The sequence below is a fragment of the Fringilla coelebs genome, assembly GCF_963513975.1.
Source record: "Fringilla coelebs genome assembly, chromosome: 11".
Taxonomy (NCBI): Eukaryota; Metazoa; Chordata; class Aves; order Passeriformes; family Fringillidae; genus Fringilla; species Fringilla coelebs.
In genome coordinates this window covers 6,663,362-6,686,031 of record NC_140037.1, presented here as the reverse complement: position 1 = coordinate 6,686,031, position 22,670 = coordinate 6,663,362, and the positions used below count along the sequence as shown (strand labels likewise).

General features: G+C 41.5%; 1 protein-coding gene across 1 annotated transcript in view; it reads left to right on the top strand.

Moving 5' to 3' along the window:
* The first annotated feature begins 4,222 nt into the window (after positions 1-4,222).
* ABCB7 (ATP binding cassette subfamily B member 7) overlaps positions 4,223-22,670 on the top strand; it is a 35,108-nt gene continuing 16,660 nt past the window's right edge. The window contains exons 1-4 of the mRNA XM_084213332.1: positions 4,223-4,406; positions 10,172-10,249; positions 11,739-11,825; positions 16,557-16,676. Coding sequence (XP_084069458.1) covers positions 4,233-4,406; positions 10,172-10,249; positions 11,739-11,825; positions 16,557-16,676 — 459 coding nt within the window. The 5' untranslated portion in view covers positions 4,223-4,232. The remainder of the gene's footprint in view (positions 4,407-10,171; positions 10,250-11,738; positions 11,826-16,556; positions 16,677-22,670) is intronic.

Here is a 22,670-nt window from a genome sequence, read left to right as displayed (position 1 = left end):
TAACAGCCAAAAAGTCTCAAGCATGGCCTGGTGAATTTGCAGTGAGCCAGAGCACAGGTTGGAACAAAACCTGGAGAAGGCAAAGGGATCAGGACATCACAGAGTCACAGACTGCTGTGGATTCACTGCAGGTTTGATCTTCTCACAGGCAGTAAATCCATGACCTGGGCAAGGCTGGATGCCTCTGCTCTGTGCTGGGCTGATGTGCCCCATTCCGTTGTTTCTTGAGCACTTCAAGGGATGGTAACTCCACCACTGTCCTGGGGGACTCCTTCCAATGCCTAACCACATTTTCAGTGAAAACAAATGGACATGTCATTTTTGTGACACAATCAAACACATTTTAAAATACAGCTTTTTTATGCTACTTATTTAATTTGCTGTGAGATATAATTCACACTGCATTGCCAAAGTGTGTGCAGCTGCTCAGTTCTTAAATGCAGGGTGTAAGGATTAATAGTTCATATTTTTCTAGAAATAAGTGCAACAGTTGCTATCTCCAAAAGAGCACTGTGCCTTTCAGCATGCATTCTACTTGCCAAAATTATTTTACACCTCTGAAAAGGGGCTTCTATCTGCCCTTAAACTTGTCCTCTTTTTCTATTTTTATTTTCTTTGCATTACTTTGTCCTCATTAATTTTCCCTCTTGCTTCATATTTCCTTGAAGCATTCCCCTCCTTGTGTTCACATCCTTCCTATACCATTGATTCTAAATGATGTTTGAATATGGATGCTTTTCTTTTTCTTCTAGCCTGACTCCTGAATTGATTTGGATTCCCAGAGCCCTGGGGAACTTTCTTTTAGGCTGATGCCTGCCACAGCTGGGACTGTCAATGCTACAGAACAGAGGTTTCAGCCTCCCTTTGGCATACTGATTATCTGGAATTCGGTGTTGATTCTTTCCATTTTATAGGAATGCTATTAATTATAAATCTTACTTCTAGAAGATATAAGTACTTATTGCTAGAAGTGAAATTCATTACAGTGCTAGAATCATATTAAGCACCTTTCATGAGAAAGAAGCTAAGAAACTCTAAATAAAATGTTATTTCACCTCTACAAGATGGGTATTGTATTTGTGTTGCTGAGCTGCTTTTGTAAACTTTTCTAGCCAAAAAACTAAGATGTTCTCATTTAGTACGCTGGCCTTGGTCTCAAGCCCTGGTTTGTTGCCTACACAGCTCCTGGAAAAAGGCCAGATTAGATATCTTTTAGGATTCTATTCACAAATCTCCATTGTGGTGAGTTATTTCCATTACTAGAGCTATTTCTTCAACTGAGCTGCTTCTGTCATCTTTCCAGAGTTCCAGCTCTGGAGCAGGCATTGATTTGTCTGTCTCCAAGGAGATCCTCTGCTTCCACAGCTAAATCTGCAGAGAAATAGATATTTATTTTGTGGTGAGCTACTTTAAACAGTGTAAGTTCATAAAACTCCTCAGTTGGCTTTCTGTGTCTCTATCATGAGCTCTGTTCCCCTGGTTCAGTCACTCTGGGATAGAGATTGTAACTACTACAGGAATGTGGGCTCTTTTCACCCTGGGTGTCTTTCAGGCTTTGAGCAGTGCCTTGTGCAGGTATTGGTAATCTGGGATCACATAAATAAAGTGGCATCAAAAGAAGAAAGAGAAGATCAGAACTGGAAACAAGACTGAAATGTTAGCAGGAGGAAATAAAGCCAGTAGTGTGGGGGAGTTATTAAAGAAGAAAGAACAACTAAAGTAAAATTTGCAAGGAGAACACTCATATCAAATGTATTACATTTGGAAAAAATAAAGTGGTACATTGTTTAATACTGACAAGGCTGAGATGATGCAGGCGTTGTGTGGTTTGATAATAAATGTTTGCTGAGGGATTTGTAAGTCTCTGTTAGAGGCATTGGAACTGTGAGATTCTGTGACGCCACAGTGCAGGCTGCTGTTGTCCCTGTGCAGGATGTCCCATGTAGCATGTGTCCAACGAGCTGGACATGGTCAAAACACTGGACACATTTCACAGGGCTGAGAGCATGTGCTGCATGTTGGATTGGCCCAGAAAGCACCACATGTGCACACAAACACTGTGCATGAGACCATTGCGGCAGTGTATGTGAGAAAATTGCAGAAACATTTGAAATCACTCCAAAGATACTGACATGCTGGCCAGCCTGTCTGTCCAGGCCATCCCAGACAGAGCTGTGATTATCCTCTTTTGCCTGGTCAAACCTCCATGTAGAGCAAAGCATAGGGAATGGAGTGGATGTATGGAAGCCAGAAGCCCAGAATTCCTGTTTATCCCTCTGAACGATGCCACGGGGCGGCACTGTTCAGACCCAGCTCTGCCAAATGCAATTATGATGAAGAATTAGATTAGCGCCAGAGAAATGTCGCCTCTGTCGTTTGAAGTGGATCCTGGTCAGGAGCAAAGTTGCGTATCAAAGTACAGACTAGAGAAATCCTGCCTCATTAAAAATCGACTTTAAGCCAATTGTCCTCTTCCTTTCTGTCTGTCTGTCTTTCTCCCCTGCAAATGAGCTTACAACTCTCCCTCAAGGCAAGAGCATCAGCAGTCAAGCTCTGGTAGCTTTGAAGAAACTTTGTGTGATTAGAAATGCCACACAGAGTTACAGCCTTCTGACAGCTCTGCATGCCGATCACATGGGAGTATATAGGCCACTGGAAATGTAATCCATGGCATAGCTCTATCTTCCTAAGTAGGTGTTTAATTAGGAACTATACTATTGCTGCATTATTCCGGCTCAAAGGAACTACAGCTGAGCTGTGTGGGCTGGAGGAGGCCCCTGAGGTAGCTCAGAACTTAACCCTGGGAAGGGTGTGCAAGACGGGATTAGGTCTGTATGGAGATGCATCATCCCACGTGCCGTGCACACCTTTCCCTCCAGCCTGTGCTCCCTCATGTGCTGGAGCCAGGGCGTTTCTGCGCCCCAGGCAAGGAAACTGCCTGGGCAGCTGCTCTGTGGGGGATCCAAAATCCAGAGAGACTGTGTGCCAACTCGAGCACCTCTTTCTGTCTGCAGCAATGACAGTGTCCAGCTGCATCAGGACAAAGTGTGGGAGTGCTAGCAGCAGCTTGGAAGGAGCACCCTGCATGAAGTACTGACAGAGCTGCTGACCAACATGAGCCATGCTTGCAACTGTGCAGTTTGTGCTGAGGACACCCATATTCCAACAGTACAGCGCCTCAAAGAGAAGGCTTTTTTCTGCACGGTCAGAACAGAAAGGCTTCTGAGAAGGGCATGAAAGACCTTCATTCATTCCCTCACTCATTCCAGCTTAGAAGGGCCTGGTTAATTCCCAGCTGGTCAGGGGTGTGCCTGTCCCCATTAAGGCACCATGGCAAAACTGAGAGCAGCCCCTTTCTGGGGCTGTGGTGGGATTGAGGGCAGCCCCTCTCACTGTGTGCTTTGCTACGGCTGTGGGCTGCTCCTCTGGGAGGTGCCATGATGGCACTCAGGGACACTTGAGACACCATAGTGGGGCCAAGGGCTGCTCGTCTCTGGGCTCCATGATGGGGCAGTAGGCAGCCCCTCTGAGAGTGCAATGGCAGGACTCAGGGCTGCTCTAGCAGTGGTGCCGAGGGCTGCACTTCTCTGGGCACCATGGTGGGGCTGAGGGCTGCCCTGCTCTGGGTGCCATGGTGGGGCTGAGGGCTGCCCTTCTTTGGGCACCATGGTGAGGCTGAGGGCTGCCCCGCTCTGGGCGTCATGGTGGGGCTGAGGGCAGTCCCTCTTTGGGTGCCATGGTGGGGCTGAGGGCTGCCCTGCTCTGGGTTCCATGGTGGGGCTGAGGGCTGCCCGGCTCTGGGTGCCATGGTGGTACTCCGGGCTGCCTGCTCAGGGCACCGTGGTTCGGGATACATCCTTTCGTGGTACCATGGGGAATGAGGGCAGCTCCTCTCGGGGTGCCATGGCAGGGCTGAGGGCTGCCCTTCTCAGGGTGCCATGGTGGAGCTGAGGGCAGCCCCTGTCAGAGTGCTATGGTGGTGCTCAAAGGTGCCCATCTTGGGCCACCATGGGACAGCCACGCTCAAAGAATGCCAGGGGGAGGCCCCGGGCATCCCCTCTCGGGGTCCCGCCATGGTTGCTCTGAGGGCAGCCGAACACAGCCCCCGCCATAGCACGGCAAGCCACCTTCCCCTCAGAGCGGCCAGACCCGCCCCTCCCCGCCCCGCCCCTCCCGCCCCTCCCGCGGGTCCGCCGCCGTCCCACAATCCCCTGCGTCCCGGCCCTCGCAAGATGGCGGTGCTGGGGGCACCGCGGGGCCTGGCGGCCGCAGCCTCCCGCAAGCGGCGGCTGCTGCTCGCCCTGGCCCTGCTGCGCCCGCCGCCCGCCGCCGCCGTCGCTTGCTTCGCTGGGGGAGCAGTAGGAAGCGGACGGCGAGGCGCCCGAGCCCCCCCGGGAAGAGTACAGGTGTGTGGGGGCGCCGGGGCGGGTGGTGAGGGGCTGAGGGGGCGCCGGGGGCTGAGAGGGATGAGGGGCGGGCGGTGAGGGGCTGAGGGAGCCCCGGTGTCCGCACCGCTGTTCCGCCGGCTCTGCGAGCACCGCCCGGTTCGTCCTTGCCGGGCCGGTAGCGGCGCCCGCCGGGCCGGTATCGGTGCCCGCCGCGCGGGGCCGGGGCTCCCGGAGCCGGGACCCGCGGGGACACGCGTGCGGAGCGGCCGCGGGTGTCGTGGGCTCTCTTTGGGGACAGGCATTAAAACCCTCCGTGTCCTGGAGCGGATGCTGGATGCGTGTGTAGTGACTGACGTGTGCTGACGGCTGATGCCGCCGCTACGTGCGGAAAGGCACTTGGAGTTGGAATGCGTTCTGTCAGCCAGGGAACGCTGTAAAATGCCCTGGCGAATTATTTTTTATTACAAGTAAAGGAGTGAGTACTTTATCTCAAACTAAGTCCAGCTTTCAGTAATTCACGTGCATTTTTCAACGTGGCTTAAGGAAGTGTAACCCAAAGACTGAGGGAATGAACTTTCATAAACTCAGCTTGGAATTCTGTTTGATAATAAACTTTTTTATCCTCTCAGATTGCTGCTGTTTATGAATAACTTTTCTTTGTCACCCGCCTTGGTTAGTTTTTCCTGACAAGCAGAATTCTGTCAAGGACTACAGTCAACTTTATGGTACTAGATGAGATGAGTAGGCCTGAAAGAGTAAATTTTGGAGGTTTTAATTTTGAAACTTGTGCAAGAGGCTGAGAGCTAAAGTCGATTCAGATCAAATATTTTCCCCGAGTATTCGCATACATTAAAATACACCTGAATACTCAGTATTGTCTGGTGCTCCTGGAGACGTATTTCAGCTGTGAGGGAACAAACAGCAATGTTATCATGGTGATGAATAGAAGTATTAATTATATTCCTTTTTTCCTTTTGAATGACTTTATTTTTGAATGACTTTATTAAATGCCAGTCCCTGCTGATCAGTTTTAATTGCCGCATGTCACTAAATGTGGATTTGCTGAACAAGAAAGTTAATACTACATCTATGGGATATATATGTGTGTGTTCATCTCTTTGGCTTTTTAAATTCTAGTCATTTTTGTGTTAGAAAGTGGCCAATGAATGCATTTTTTAATGGTCTGGTAATGAATTTTCACTTTTGCATCAAGCTCTGGCTGAAAATTAGATTTCATTAAATGCACAAGCATTTATTTTATTAAACAAAAACTCTTAACAGTAGGCTCAAACTGAAGTATTCTGGACTTTTTGGTTATAATGCCTTTCAGAATTTTGGGACATAGTTTTTCAAACATTTAGACAAATTTTCTGACAGAGGAAGAGATGTTTTCCTGACAGGAAGGACTTCACAGAGAGACACACCTGCTGTGGCACAGTTACACCAGAGCTCCTCAGTGCTGGAGTAAAACCCCAGCTGGGAGAGAACTCCACAGCCACAGTTCTGCTTTAATTGGTGTAAGTACACAAATAGCAGAGGTTTGTGGCACCAGAGCTGGGTCAGTCAATAGTTGTGCCTGTTACAGCTCAAGCTGGTGAACAGCACAGCCATAGCTTAACTCCTTAGGAAAAATGAGATTAAAGACAGGAAGAAGCTCTGGTAAAATGACTGCAAGAGCAAAGTTGTAACCATTCATTTTCAAAAAGTTAATTTCAAACACTTGGCTCTCATCTTTCTACTCTGCTTTGCATTCATGTGCTACTTGGTCTCCTGACTTCATAGTCCATGTCCACTGTAGGTTTTTTTTAAGCTTACAATTAATTGTATTGTATGCAGTATATGTATTTTCTATGGCACTTAATGCCATGAGAGTCAAATACAGTAGAGTTGTTTGGATGTTATTTCAATACTGATTCAAATATTTTTTTCCCCCTCACACTTAAATTTTTCAGTAGTTTTGATTAGTCTCTTGCTTTTCTGAGTACTAAGCCACATAACATTTGTATGCTGGGGCGGAAAAAAATCTAAATTTATGGAGGGGAAAAACAGGTTTCAGGAGCTGGGATCAGGCCTCATTTTTTAATATTGAGATCAGCTTGAATTTCCATAACCACAGCTCCTTCAGTTCACCCTCCTGTGGTTGGAGCAGGCAGGGCTTCATCATGTCAAAACTTGTGTTTGGAATTTAGGATCTCTGCTGAGTAGAGAACTGGCACGTTGGCTTGATAAAATTTATGAGTAACTGAATAATTGCTGTTGGGGTTTTTTTTCTAGGAAACTTGTGGGGTTTTTTTGTTGTTTGTTTGGGTTTTTGTAGAAGTTTGCCTATATTCAAAATAAAAGTGATGACAGATTCTGTTTAGTGTAAATATGGAAATTAAATGAATCTAAAAATTAGTTAAATTAGCTAAATGGAAACAAAATAGCTTTTAACTGGAAGGGTCAAACAGCCGGCCTTTAACTAAGGATAATTATTTTGCTAGGAATCTTTATAAGCAGAGAAATACATTGAGAAGTTTCTTTCAGGGAGAACTTTGGCAGTTGTGGAAAGCAGGGCTGTGTAAATTATTGTAACTGTAACAGTACAAAATAGAGGCTTTTTCCTTCCATTATCTTGCCCTTCCAGCTGCTAGTGATAAAGAGCTTGTTCTTCTGCCTAAATAATATCCCTTGCTCTGGCAGGGGTTGCAAGAGAAGTTTCAGGTATTTTTGTTATATTTATTTATATTTTACCTTGTTTGTTTGTTTATTTATTTTCACCTGGAGCTTGGTCTGTTCTACAAAATGGCACTGATGTTTATTGTCCAGACATTTCATGTGTTTGTGTACTTTGCTAAATTCTCTTCTCTGAACTCTGAAGGTGCAGTTGGACAGTCCCTGGCAGTCACCAATCCTCACTGGCTTTGTAAGGGGCTATTTGAAATTCCCTGAATTTTGAAATCCCTTTAGAGAGGTGTTGCTGCTGAGCAGAGCAGCAATTCCATATGGTCTGCCTATAAAAATGGACATCTAGAATTGCTGTGACGATGGATGCTCCATCCCTGGAGTGTTCAAGGCCAGGTTCGATGGGCTTGGAGCAGCCTGGTGTCCTGGAAGGTGTCCCTGCCCATGGCAGAGGGTGACACTGGATGGGCTTTAAGGTCCCTTCCTTTGCTCTGTACACATCCATCCAAGTGCCCAGAGCAAGTGCACATTGACCACTGCTAAATGAAGCTCCAATTAAGTTTGTATTGTTAATTCTGGTGACAGTTTAGCCTATCTTTATACCAGAATATTTTCACCTTTTCTCTCATTTTCCTCCACCTTTCCTATGCATTATTTCTTTTCTTGCCTTGTAAACTCAGCAGGATTAACTGTGGGACTTAAATGCTGCAGAGGAGCTTGAATCCCACCTTCAGTTGTCTTTTCTGTTGCAGTTTTAAAAAAATCCCCATGAGATGAGTGCAGCATGTCTGGAACACAACGTATCATATTCCAGAGAGAAGCTTCTAAGTGTGGGTTTGACCTTGCACAAATGTGTTTAATCCCTGTTGTTTGTTTGCATTTGTAGTATTTAAACTACTACCCACAGTCATGACACTTTAACAACATGACTTTTATGTGCAATCAGTACTAGACATCTGTTTCATCCTTTAGAGTTTATAGAATCATATCCAAAAATACATTAAAAGAACATAATGGTGCAGAGTCAGGCATTCAGGAGTTAGGAAATGCCAGAATTCGAGTTCCCTGCATTATTTCTAAAATTCTGAAATAGGCAGGACTTGCTCCTGGTTCTTTAAAGCAATAACCTGCTTCTTTTATGTGTTGGGATTAGATTAAAGGATGGCTTTTCTTTGTAGTCTTAAAGCTCTTGGGAGCCCTGGTGAGGGAAAGTGGAGTCCTCAGTCTTCCTGCAGGAAGTGTGGAGAGTGGCAAGGAAAGCTGCAGCCCCTCTCATTTGGGCAGTTTTGCTGCCTGTACTGTGATGGTCAGAGGAATTACCAGTGAAGGAAATTGTTCACCTTGTTTAACTCATTGTTTCTCTGCTCAGATTTGTTTTTAACAGGAGCTTGAGAGAGGATTGAAACCTTCAGTCTTGCAGGCTCAAGACTGAAAATAAGAACAGGTTTTTCAGTGTATCTTGTGCAAGACCTTTAATGTTTTTGCTGTCTTAAACCCATGACAGTTCATAGCTTCTTCATAAGAAACCAGGTTATTTATCTAATGCAGTAATTAAGACCAAATCTGCTGCTGTTTCAGTAGAAGTTGTTTCTGTGATGTTGTTTGCTTCATATTTCAGTCAGAAGTGAATTTTGAAAACTTTGAGGTCAAAAGAGATGGATTTTTTACTAAAACATTTCATGATGTCCTGTGTATACACTCCAGAAAACAGTAATTAGCTACTTTCCAATACTACTGAAGCATATTTTTTTCATTATATTTTCTGTTTATGGCACTGTCAACATTCCTGTGAAAAATGTCTTGCTTTGGATGGAATCCTCTGTGCTGACACAAAGCTGTTGAGTTGGGAGTGCATCTACGAGGAAATGCTTTAGAAATGCAATTGCTTTGTTTAACTCAGGTCTTGGAGGTATCAGGATGGTTCACTCAGGCCAGTTAGCTCTACTAAATGCAAAATGTATAATTATGATATTCACTCTTTCTTTGTGTATAATGTCATGTAATAGAAATATTTGGAATAGCAGGTCCATGTGATAATTTGTGGAGAAATAGTTTTAATTTTCTTTGAAATCACTCATGAAATTATTATTTGAGATATGTGTCTTAGGAAGAAAAGGATGTTTAAGGCAAAGTTTAAAATAAATGATGGTGCTGCTGTTTGGCAAGGTTTAAATTACCTTTTTTAACTATCAAGTTCATTTTTTTCTTTTTTTTTACTGTTTTTGAGCTGGTGAGCAGCTCTTTGGCTCTTTTCTCTTGGTGTGATTGTTATATGGAGTGAGGGGTACGGTTCATTCCGCAACAGAGCAGTGAAATATGGAATGCTGAGTGTCAGGGTTGATGTGGCACCCTCAGTGCTGACCAGGAGAGGTGTCTGTGTTTTGCCATGGGGAAGCACTGCCAGCCAGTCCCTCTGAGGAAAACAAATGCTCCTTTTAAACCCTTTTGGCCCTTTAAAACATAAAAATATGGATTGCTTTGCAAAGCAACGTGTAGAGCACGGTACAGTTGGTGCCAGCTGTGTATTGCAGGTTAAGGTGCATTGCAGGATCTGTGAATATTGCATCTATTATGTCCTGATAACCTAGAACTTTCTGCCAGCCCTGCTCCACTTTCTCATAGTCCCAGTGCTTGCCAGGCAAAAGCTGTAGCTTGGATTTGCCTTCTGGAGACAAGCATGGCATAAGCTGAGCTATGGGGAATGGCAGAACCTATAAGCATAAAAATAACATTTCTTAATGAAAAACAGGACAAAAGACTATTTGAAAGAATTCAGAAGACAACCTGGGAGAAAATTAAAATGAGAGGAAAGGGAAAGCTGGGCTTTTGTTGTACAGAAGAAACAAAGTCTGATGAGAGTGGGGATTCAGGGAAGGAAAATTCAGTTCATTGTCACTGAGCATTTCTGATGTGTGAATGTAATTTATTTTACAGCTGCTCCCCACCAATTTTCTTTTTCTTTGGTCAGTTGTTAAAAAACAAAGCCATCTGCCTTCTTTTCATGTTATGCTTGTTTACATAAACTAGATGAATATTCTCTGAATGTGAAGTGCATGTTCTGCATGACTGTGTTTTCATTTCTCTTTTTTTTTCTTTTTTCCTCCTGTTTTATTCTGTAGATTCCACCAATCTGCAGGCAAGGATCATGGCACAGTCTGGGAGGGAATTATTCAAGACCATTATTGGAGCATTCAGAGGTGGGTATAAATTTTTGTTCTTCCAACTTGCAGGTCATGAGAAACTTAAGTCTTTGGGGCATCTTTCAGTTTAGACTGCTGTTACTTTTATTTTTTTTTTATTTCATAATTTAAAGTTCTGAAGTTAAATGGAAACTTATGTTTCTGCCCCTAGAAATCTTTTTGAATCTCTGCAAGCTAATTGTAACCCAATAACTTCAAAAAAGAGGTCTTAAAAGTGTGGGTTTTGTGTGGTGATATTTAGATTCATTTATTAAGCACAGAAAATACCCAAGCAGGAAATGGTGAGTTTTCCTTCAAATGTAGGGCTTTATTCCTTCAAAATTCTGCTTAGATTGTAGAATATTCTCATCACTGAGTGCCAGGATGTCAGGCTCTTACTCCTATGGGGTCTGCTTGCCTTAAAATCAGTGCAAACGCAGAGAAGATGCACTTTTTCCTGTTTGTGCAAGAATTGACACATATCTGAGTTACACACTTGTTTGAATGAAGCTGAGAAGTGTGTTTGTCTTGCCTTTTTTTTTTTTTTTTTGCTTTTAATTACAAAATAATAACCATTCATAACTGACTTAAGTAGCTAAAATCTTTTGAGGGTCATTGTGACTTCAAAGCATGAAATCTACTTAGATTGGGGGTTTTTTGATGCTTTACTTTAAAATGTGAAAAGTGACATTTTGATTTGGGAAACCCTGGGGTCTGCTATCAACCAACATACATAAAATAAGATTGCTAATGAGCTTTTACATAACTTGAACCTAGAAATTGCCAACATGTAGCAAATCTTTTAAACAAAAAGCAGATTCTTTTTTGAAAAGCTTTAACAGGTCCATTGTTTGTGGCAGGCACTTTGAACTTGGAAAAATGCCTGGTGGTAGTGAGTTGTTATTTTTTAGTACATCTACATGCATAAATAAATTCAGAAATTTTCTCCAGGGTATCTTGGCTACATGCTAAGAGAAGTGAGTGTTTGTTTTTAACAAGCAGGTTCTTTCCCAAACTGGCCCTGTAGGCAGGGGCAGGACCTCTGGAACGGGATAATGTTCCCATTCCCATCCTGGGAGGAAAGACAAGTGTGAAGCAGATTTATCTCTTTCTTTTGCCCTCAAGTAAAGTTACTCTTACATACATGGAGAGAGTATTATTGCTTAAATGTGTTCCACTTTACATATTAATGTGCCTGAGTATGGTTATCCTCCAAAACCTCAAGGTTTTTCAGTGTTCAGTTCATTTTCAATATTTAAGGATCTGTTATCTTTCCCTCTTGGCTGCTTGGAACATGCTCTTTGCTGCTAGGATTATTATATCCCTTTTTTATTATTGTTTTCTTAAGCAGGGCAAGGTTTTTAGGGGAGGTGAGATCTTTTATTAAAACAAGTTTAAACTGTTTGACAACGAGGGAGGTAAAACAAGCCAGTAGTTCTTCTTTCTGCTGGCTTTTATGTGCCTGTTTCCTGAGGTTCTTGCAAATTGACTTTTCATTTTCAAACAGATCTTGCCGAGGTGGCAACTGATGGAGAAGAGGATGTGTTGGCATGGCCACGCTGGTGGAGGGCTTCACACAGACCCAAAGGAAGGGGTAAAACTTGCTCAATTATTATTGCTTTTAAAATAAAAAGTGCTATCAGCTTCCCCAAAAAACCTAAACCTAAAAACTGAAGACCTCAAACAACAATTTGTCCAAAATTCTCTTGGTAGATATATAAATATTGTAGTAGATACTGTTAAAGTGTCAATGTAGACTTGCTAGCTCTTAAATCACCAAATGTTTGTGATACTGGTGTTGAAGGGCTTTGTTTATTTTTTAAAAACACCATTTTACTGTTACACACTCCCTTGAAATTGCACTGGATTAGATTCTTTTGATGGAAAGTGTTTTCTTGTCATTCACTAATCTGTTGATCTTGTTTGTGACTGATACTTGCCTGTGACTTGGCAGACAGGATAGTGGAAATCAGCTTGTGGGTTATTGCATCAGTTGGTAAAATCACACTTGAAATGGGAGGGGAGAGAAGCAATTAAATTGTGTGTATTTTTACTTGGAATTAATGGGAATGCATCTGGTATGTTTTGACTGTATTTCTATTCAGGAAGCACATTAAAGTAATGATGATGGTATATGAGGAGAAGCAGGATCTTTTATTAGACCAAATGATTACAATCAGAAAATGAGGCAAACTTTTGGTTAAAACAGGACAGTGTCAACTGTATGATTAAAATTGCCAAATCAAAGCTCTTGAGTGTACAGAACTTCCATCTTCTCATTTCCTGGGCACACTTATTTCTGGTGCTATTTGTATTTGCAGAATCATTCTGTGTGAATGGTTATAACTTGTTCAAACCTGGGTGGAATCTTCCCTAAAATTGATGAAGACCACATTGACGACAAACAATTTTCAGTTTCAGAATCCAGGTCTTTCAGGGCTGTTCTGCTGGTTTAACTGTTCTGAAGATGTCTCTCCTACAGCCTCAGTTGTAAAGACATTGAAGAGTTCAATTTAGGATTTTCTTTCAAGTTTTCATCTTAGAGTTGTCCCTTCATTGAATCCTGACCTGTTTGTGCTACAGGCAGAAGTCAGGAGAGGTGCATGTTTTATAGTGAGAGAGAATTTCATAACCTGAGGTGTTGCCAGCTTGTTCTAGTAAACATCTGTGATCTTTTCTGCATGAGGCACAGGGGGAAACAAAACTATTGGCTGTCTCCAGTCATAGGTACCAGGGCTCTGCATGTAATGTTAACTTCAGACTCATTTTAAGACCCTCCTTGCAACAGGTGTAAGCTCTTTTCAGAGATTTCCTGGGCAAAACAGACTTCAAACCTAACTGAGTCTCCTCCTCTGTTTCACATATTTAAATTCCAGGGTTTTCTCTGGTCAGAAAGGAAATGGAAGGTTCTGTTTACCACAACACAAATAACCTTAAGGGATGTGGGATGTTAACACTAAAACTCACTAGCAATATGTTATCCAAAAATTTTGATGCCAGATGATATTTTTTTAATTTGCTGGCAGTGTAAAACTCCATTGGCATTCTCCCTTCAGCCTCTACTTGCAGCTATTCCTGTATAAATCAATCCCTTAACTTCTTTATTCCAATAAATGCAACTGAAACGTGGTTAATACAGGACATGGTCAGTTAAGGCTGTTGTCTAACTAAACAAATACCAGCTGTCCAGGAGAAAGCAGCGAGGACCAGCTGTGGAAGAGGTGACATGTGTGAGGAGTGGGAAAAAACACGGTAACGTTGGGTTTGCCAGGAATTTCTCAGCAAAACTAAAGGAAAGGAAATACTCTGCTGCTCCAAGTGCAGTTCCTGTATCTCATGTGTCCTTGCACTTGTATTCAGGGGGTAAAAATACTGGCACCCCATTTACTATATTTTTCCCCCCTAGGATTATACTTTTAGGAGAACTGCAGGTGAGATATCTGTCAGCTCTCTTACACCTTTCCCTGTTCCAGATTTTTTCTGACAAACCAGGCTGTTTATTCTGACTTCAGGAGTGACATTTTAAATTGCCCCTTTTACAGCAGCTTCTGCAGGTACAGAACTGAACCCTAAGGATGAGCACAGAGTGAAGGGCACATTACCTTCATCTCACATGTAACTACTAAAGAAATTTACACTTTTTAAAATTCCAAAATAACTTTTACAGCAATGGCTGCTGTGCTGAGTACTGAGATCAGAACTGATCTTTACCAGCTTTGGGAGATTTTTTTGGTGCTGGTTGGGAGAATAACCTTGTGCAGGGGGAGAAACTTGTGCTGGTACAATAAAAGGGATGATAGAGCTCCCTGAGGGAGCACACAGGGAGCCAGAATTGTGTCTTTCTCTTTCATCAGCAGTGACAGCTTAAATTCAAGTCAAACTACCACTTTCTTGTATCCCACTTCTGACAGCTCATCATCCTGGCACAGGCTTTATCCACCAAGTGACAGGGTCAGCCCAGTGAATGCCTTGCAGTGCTCAATAACCATGGAGATAGTGAAGAAGAATTATGGCTTTCTCCTTTTTTTCCTCCTCTTTAGGTATTTTAAAAGCTCCAGAACCTGGGTGGGATGGGTAGAAGGGGCAGGAAGTTGGTCAGTGGTCATTCTTTTGCAAATAACCTTCAGTATTGCATAGAGTGTTTTAAAACCATGGTGCATTCAAGAAGAGGAAAAGGCTTTCCCTCTTTGCTCCTTGCTGTATTAGATTTTAAATATTTTTCCTTCCATTCCTTGCATTTCTGTAGAAATAGACCTGTAAAGAAAATGCAAAACATTACTACCATTTAAAAGGAGGTAAAATAAATTCATCTCTTAACCTTTTTATGTACCTTAGAGAATCAAAAAAGGGCCTGAGTCCATTGAACAGATTGCTCATTTTAATTCTTAATGTTGCCACTTGCATATTTAAACAATTTTTTAACTCATGTTTCTGTACAACAGTAACATTTATTTCATGGTAAACTTTGATGTAATATGTGTGCATTTTGCATCCTTTGATATTTCTTCTTGTTCCTTTGCAAGGCCTTTGGCAAGTGAGTGGCTGCCTCCTGACTTTTTTCTAAATGGATTTGCTTCTGTCACCGTTCAGAGCCATGAAAAAAGGAAATAGATTCCTTGTTTGCAGCCAATATATTTTGTTCCTTTTAATAGGTTTGCTGTGGAAAGTCTGCCTAGCCAATAGCAACATATAATTAGAACTGCTCTGATTGCACTTTTGTATCTTTTGTGTTAGTGTGGTACCAATTTTTTTTAACTTCCTTTTAACCTGTAAGTGGTGATCAAAGATATTTTCCACGTGTTTGAACTGCTTTTTATGCATATCCTTGGCTTAAATGGAAAGATTCATGTATATGCTGCAGCAGATATCTCCATCTTTTAAGTGGGTAGGACACAGCAGAGGCACTTTTGCATCCTCTCTCCACTGACAAATCTTCCATATACCTATTTTTTAAAAGTACTTTGAAATGTGCTTATCCTCTGTAATGTTCCAATACATTTGCAGTGACATTTGGTGACAAAATGCCTTGGTTTTGCTTGAAGCTGTGACTAGAAAACCTGAGATGAATTTCCTGGTGCTTTTAAAAGCTTACCTTCATAGGATTGGCTTCCCTGGTTGCCTCAGCTATTTTACCTTTTAACAGACCTCTCCTTTTTTGCTTATTCATCCCAGACCTTAACAGAGAATTTCTTTTCTAATTTGGTTTATCCTCAAACAGTAAGATTTATTATAATACTCCCCCTTCCTACTGACTTTTGTCACAAGAGTCATCTTTGAAAGGTGTGCAATAACTTTTGTTTTCTTCCCTCCTCCCCACTACAAAATGTTGTCTGAAATGGGGAGATTAGCTGCCCTTGCTGCCCTCCTTTCTCTCTTAGATAACCCTCTTGTCTTTCAAGTTAACCCCTGTGTAGCCAGCACAGAAAAATGAGTTGTTGGTACTTGTGCTCTGTCTTGCTGCACATCCTCTTGTTCTCAATTAGGAAACGTGGTTTAGGCTGCAGATAATTTAGCTTGGGAGTTCAGTGGGATTATTAGAAGTGTCAGTGATAAAAATCTATCCATCTGGAAAATAGCCTACATTGCTGTAAAAAAATACAGCAACCAAACCCAACAACAGAAAAATAATCCCAAAGCAAAACTTAAAATAAACCCAAGCAGAAAAGGTAATGTTTTTCAAGCTGTCTTGTTAAATGGATTGTGCTCTTACTTAGAGCAAAATTTGAGATTTGGAGGAGAACCTATTTTAAGAATTCAATTAAAATTGATAGTATCAGTTAAGCCAGCACGTAGCCATGTACATCTTCTGCCTTGTGAAACCTGATTATCCAGTGTTAGGGAATGTTCTCCAAACTATTTATGTTTATTGTGGACCTTTCAGGCTTCCTTCTTGCCTTAGTTATTTTGTTAATTTGTTAATTTTTTTACATTTCTCTCCTGCTATTTTAAAGCATCTTCCAAAAAATAAGTAACAAGCCCTTGAATCTTGTTCAGCAATCTTGAGGAGATAAAAAAGAAGGGACAGTTAGTTTGTTCTGTGAAGTATTTGAAGATGGGGAATTGTGACTTTCTCTGTTTTGGTTGCAGCCAGCCAGGCACTCTGGAGAACATGGAACATTTTAATGGCATGTCATGGATATAAACCTAAAAACTTCCACCTTGAAATATGCATAGGCAGTCCCAGTCTCAGACATTGTCAAGTGTCTGTTTCCTATTAAATAAAATACAGAAGTGATCCAAATGTATAAAATACCTTCTTATTTACAGTTCTTTTACTTCCCAAGTCTCTGTGTAAGGCAGTGCCTCTGTTTGTCCTTCCCCCCAGCTGAAGGAGATCGATGCCAAGAAGATCATCCGGGCCATGCTGTCCTACGTGTGGCCCAAGGACCGGCCCGACCTGCGCGCCAGGGTCGCCCTTTCCCTGGGCTTCCTGGCCAGTGCCAAGGTAAGAGCACATACTTGCTGCTGTACTCTCACAGTTGCTGTTCATCTGTGCAAGGAATCGTTTTCTTTTCTAGTATTTAAAGGCTTTTATGCTATTAAGGTATCTGGGTTTTTCACAGGAACATACATGAGAAATGATAGGTTGGATTTCGGAACAGGGTATGTTTGCAGGGAATACCCATGTGCATGTTTAGAAAGGATGACAACTAGATGATGATGACAGATAGAATTTTTGTTTCCCTTGATCTCACTAGTTTAGCCCAGGATTTTCCATTTCTGGTTAATTGTTGAACTCAGAAATTACAGGAAATGGGAGTTAGAGGCTGTTCTCTCCTTATGTGGTGCTGTCAGACAGGATTTCTTCAAGGCTCTGCACCCATTTTCAGCCCTGAACTTGATCAATGTGGTGGTGCCTATTCACAGGTCTTGCTGTGCTGTGGAAAGGGGATTTAAGCTCCAGTCTGTTGATATTTCTCTGTGAGATAACAGAGGCATTAATTGTTTTGGGGACTCCTCTGGTGCCATAATATGAGACAAGCTGTGTAACCTTTTGTATTTAACAACTCTGCTTTCATTCAAGTGATTTTTCATGTAGTCTTTGATTATGAGTGGAGGATTGCTCTTGTTTTATTTCCTTATGTGAAAGGATCTTCTATATTCTTACCTGCAACCACATTAGTGTTTATTTGTTCTTTCAAAGAATTTGGAATGCAAAAGTGTTCTGCAGATTAAAAGGGGATATAATTCAATTCTGTGCAAACCTTGTAGAAATAGTTCAGAAGAGCAAATGTTAGCTTCCTTTCACTTTAAATAAAAAAAAAAGAGAAATATTTGATTGCAAAATACTGGGAGGAAGTTTTGTGAATTCCATTGAGACATACAGCTCAGCTGGGTTGCTTTTAAGTACAGCAATTTTAACCAAACATAAAGCTAATATTAGCACTCAGCACCATTGCCATGTTATGAAAAGAGAGAAGAGACAAATTTCAGCTCTGTAGGTGTTAAAAGAAGAGTGCTTGGGAGAGAAATGTGCTCATTTCTGTGAGCTGAAGCTGGTCTACAGTGCTTTCTCAAGAGGTTTTTATCTCTCAGGTACTTGTGGGTACTGTCTCCAGCAGATACTTGGGTTGTGCTGCAGTTCAGGATGTTGCTGATAATGCAGGTGATGACATGGCTGGACTGTGCAAGTGAGCTTCCCCCCTTTTTGTGTGCCTGGGCAAAACACACAGCAATGCTTTGCACTGCATTTTAAAACTCTGGGGGAAACTCTGCTCAAAATGCAGATGCCTTGAGGTTTTGTGATGTGGATCTACCAGGTGGAAATGAAAATTATTCTAACTCACTTCCTTTTAAAATACTTTTATTAGTAATGTTAATAATAATCTGAAGGCAATTTTTAAATGTTTGAGGTTTTTTTTCCTGTTCTTCTCCCCCTTCCCTATTCTCTAATTTGTAGTTATGTGGATATGATGGAGAATGTGAATCCAGCCTCTAATCCTGCATGTGGCAGCACTGTACCTTGCCTTTAAGAAGTCTTATTAATGTTTTTCAAGCAGCTTTCTGGGGTGTTAAGAAAACAAAATTGATGACCAGGATACCTTGACTCTTGCAAATAGCTCTGTATTTGGTATAAAAAAGAGCTATTTCTGCTGGGAGAGAGAGAGATGTTTCCCCCATCAGAAAATGATTGAACTGCTCTTAGAGGAAGTAACTGGTGTTTGGATCTCTTAAGTGTTCTCTTAAGTTTCCCACTTTATATTTGTACAAGGCAGCCCAGAAGCCCTGATGTCCAGAGCAGACTCTCAGAAGAAAAGCAGAAAACCTGTTGAGCTTTGCCCAGGTTTTAGGAGATGCTTGTTAAAGCAGAAGTGTTTTGTGAGAATGTTTGTTTGGACAAACAAGGATTTCATTGGGAAAACACACAGCAAGCTCTCTATGGAAAATAAATATAACTGGCAGGGGTGAAAAATTTTATGGATGTCTTCTAGCTGTTCTTTGCTAGTGTTCTTTGTCATTGCAAAGCTGAGTTGTATAACTTCAAATTAAGGAGTTACCCCTCATCTTAGGAGCTGTGCTCACTCTTCCTTTGTGGGAAGAACTTTTCTTGAATTGCTTCATTCTTTACACATTCTAAATGTGTGTGTGTGTCAGTGTGACACAAGTGATGTGCAGTAGTTTATTCCAGAGCTGTAGTGAGTCTGTCACATCTTTGAGCCCTGAACATCTGCTGCCCTTCCAGAGCACACAAAAGGTCACTTTGTCCTGGAGAAAATGCAGTACAAAGTAGTTTACCTGTATCTTTCCTGGACCATGTGTAATTGTGTGTGGTTTCCTCATTATCCCATTTGGGAGCCCTTTGTTCTGGTTGCTTGTGAGGTTAATTACAACGCACTCCACAGACCACACAAGCTGTTTGTTAAAGTTTTTCTGCTATATAATTGTGTCAGCACAGGAACACCAGCATGTTTTTCTCCTCACTGCAGTCCTGGCCCGATTTCTTTGTCACTATAGAACAAAGTGAATTCTGTGTCTGAAGGATTTACATCCTTATTGTGGATTTTGTCTAAAGGCCCCTCGTTCTGGGGGGGTTTGCATAGAGAAATGTATGGTCATGATGGCTGCTGCAAGTCACCTTCCCCCAAAAGAAACACTTCTGTAAACCCTGTGGCCAATTCCTTCTGAGTTTGACAAAAGATTTTCAGGGTTTATACCTCTAAATTTACAATGTTAGGTTTCCAGTTAAAATACAGCAGCTGTAAGGTGGCTTCAGTTTGCTTCTGTGGAAACTCCAAGGAATCACAGAGGACAGGTAGGTTATGAAATTCTCAGCTATGGGGGAAAAAGGTGTAAGGAATATACCCCCAATTTAATTTGGTTACTTACCCACAAAGCAGCTGGAGTTCATTTCTCCTTGTGCTGCTGCTTGAGAAATAATTTGTCTCTTTAAATCTTACAGTTCAGTAAAATTCACTTTCAAAACAAAAGCCAGTTTGTGTGCAGTTACTGAAGAGCCTGCAGTTACAATCTGTCTTGACTCCTTTTGTGGGGCCCAGTTGCCTGTCATTGAACAAATTATTGTGATTTTTGGTTCCTTTTTGTCTCCACATAACTGCCAGTGGTATTGTGAGCCTTCAAAGCGAGCTGTTAGGATGGCTTTTTATGACAGGATGGAGTCTGCTCCAGGGCTAGTGGGGTCTTTTCTTCCTTGCAAGATGTGTTGTATTATTATGACACACTTTAAATTTTTACCTTAAATATTTATAGCCTATCTAGATGTGTGTACATGATCTGAAGGATGCAAGAGGAAGGCAGGTGAGAGGAGTACACAGGGAAAAGCTGTGTTTTCACACACATAGCTCAGCCTGCTCAGCTTCTGCATATCTGGATTTTCTTTTTCCGTGTTTTCCCACCTTTTTTTGGCTTCTCTACTGGTGATTGTATAGCAAATGCTTCCTTACTTTTCTGTTTTTTCCCTTTTTCTTCTGTGGCACAAGGAGAAAAGTGCTGAGGCTTCTGAGGAGCTGGATTAAACACATGAATATGACAAAATCACTTGTCACCTCTGTCAGCCTGCAATGGGTTTTGGCCTCCTGGTCACAGACCAGGCATGTGTTATTCATGAGCCAAAGAATTCTTTCAGACTCTCTGCATTTCTACTGACTGCTAATTCCATCAGTTTCAGAGCAGGAATGGTTGGCTAAGGAGGCAGGACACAAGGGTTGAATTGCAAATTCTGTCTGCACGCAAAGATAACGATATCCAGCTGATCAGTGAAGCATGTTCCTATGATCTTGGTGTTTGAGCTCTTTCTGGGGGCTCAGATGGAGTTAGATAATTGCAATAAACCTTTAGAAATTGGTAGCTTTTTGAGGAGTTTCAGGTGAAAAGTATTTAAATTGGTTTGAGTTTTTTCCCCTACTGGAAAAAATGTAGTTCAGGTCATCATTAAATTTGAAGAAGCCGTGAAGGCAGGTGCTTCTTCCCTCATCTGGAGCACATTTTGGAGCTTCTTTAGCAGTCTTGCCTCCAGAAGGGATGGAGATTTCTGTGTGTATCTCCACAAATGGAGCTGTTGGATGTGTATGTTTATATTGGTCCAGAGATATATTCAGTCATCTTCATGCCAGCATTTCTCACTGAATTATTGGCAAAGAACAGTTCACTGTGGACCAGTTTTATCTTGTTGGGGCTCAGCCTGTCATTAATTCATCATCTTTATTAAACAAAAAATGCTGGGAAGACCAAAATGAAAGATAAGGCTGTTTGCCTTAAATGTAGTGTAGTCCCATGGGGGAATAAAGATGGTACTGCACTGTCAGCTTAAAACAGTGCAGTCATTAAAAAAATGTTTAAACTCATTTACTCATGATTCATTCTAGGGCAACCTGCTGTTAAATGTGGGCAATTGAGTTGGGATGATTTCATGGGATGCTGTATTTGCTTTCCAATAAATTCAAGCAAGGATAAGCTATTAATTCAAACCCAGAAATAGAAAATGTACAAATTCATATCGAAAGAGTCTTTTTAATGGGAATTGTTATCAAGCTTTCAGGCATTAGGCAGAGGAGGGAAGCCTGTACAGATATATTGTGTAAGACAATTGTTTTTCATGGTAGATTTTCATGGTCTACCAAGGTGTGCTTAAAGCTTTTTGTTCTGTGCCAGCAAATACAAAGAGAACTGTGAATTTTTGCAGAAGGATGAAATTTTGTTTCCATTACTATGAACGTGATCTCATTGACTTAACAAATTGAGTAGGAAAGGCCTGCTTCTAATAATGGCCTCTCATCTCCTGCTATAAACTTTGTAAGATTAACTTTTTTCTTTTTAAATTACTGGAAAGCAGACTGTCTTGATTGCTAATGAAATGCAATACTGTGCTGCCTTGTTCTTATTCAAGCTTTACCCTCCAGGAGTCAGAACAACTATAACCTGAGACCAGGCTTTAAATTTCATTTAAAACTCTATTGGGAAGAATTATATTGATGTAAAAGAAGACATTTCTGCAAAATTGTAGGCTGTTACCAGTTAAATTAATTGTGAGTGGAGAACAGCAGTTTAAAGAATACATCTCTTTTCTTTAAATGGACTTTAAATATATCTGTAGTTCTATTTCAAAACTACCTGTAGTGTAGCACAGTCTAGTGAGGAATAAAATCCCTGCAGAGAGATTTGTGAGAATCTGCAGCAAATTAAGACCATCTGCATTACAATATTCTGCTTTTCTCCTGAGAGGTCTCTCCCAGGAAAACTTGCACTTTGTCATGTTGGTTGTCACTGGAACACACATGGCAGTAGATTCATCTTTATAAAGAACAAAATGCCACCCCAAAATGGAGTTTCAGTAACCCTGAAGGCAAAGTGGAGTTCTTTGGTTATACAGGGGAAGGGAGAGGGATTCGAGATTTCCACAATTCCCATCTGGTGGAAGGGGAGCTGTGGCTGAAGGACTCTCAGGCTGCCCTGGACAAGTTCCAGAGGAATGTTGGAAGTAGGACCTGATCTTTCAGCTGTTTTCTCTTTTCAGTCACTAACAAAGCAGCACTAACCTCACCCAGGTGCCCTCAGATCTCATGTATCTCCTCTCAGGAGTTATCTAAATTATGCTGTGTTGAGAATTTTGACATGTTTTTTATAATGTATTTCATAGGGAACACATGGGGGAAGAGGAGAAAATTAATTCCTTCCTCATTTGCATTTAAATCTTTAGCCTAAAACACTGTCTGAAAAAACTAACAGCACAGATTCAAAAAATCAATTTACATTTTATTCTTTAAATCTTTAGTTTACAGAAATATTTTCAAAACCCAATTACTCTGCTTGGTGAAGTTTGTACCTTCCACTATTTGCCATAAATTGTAAAACTGGGAATAATGGATCCTGGGACAGTCATTAGAACTTCTGGAAGTCTGTCTTCCCCCTTGAATTTGGACTGAACTTAAGAATGACTTTATCACTCTTTTATCTCAAAATCTGGTTTTATCCAGTTAATCAA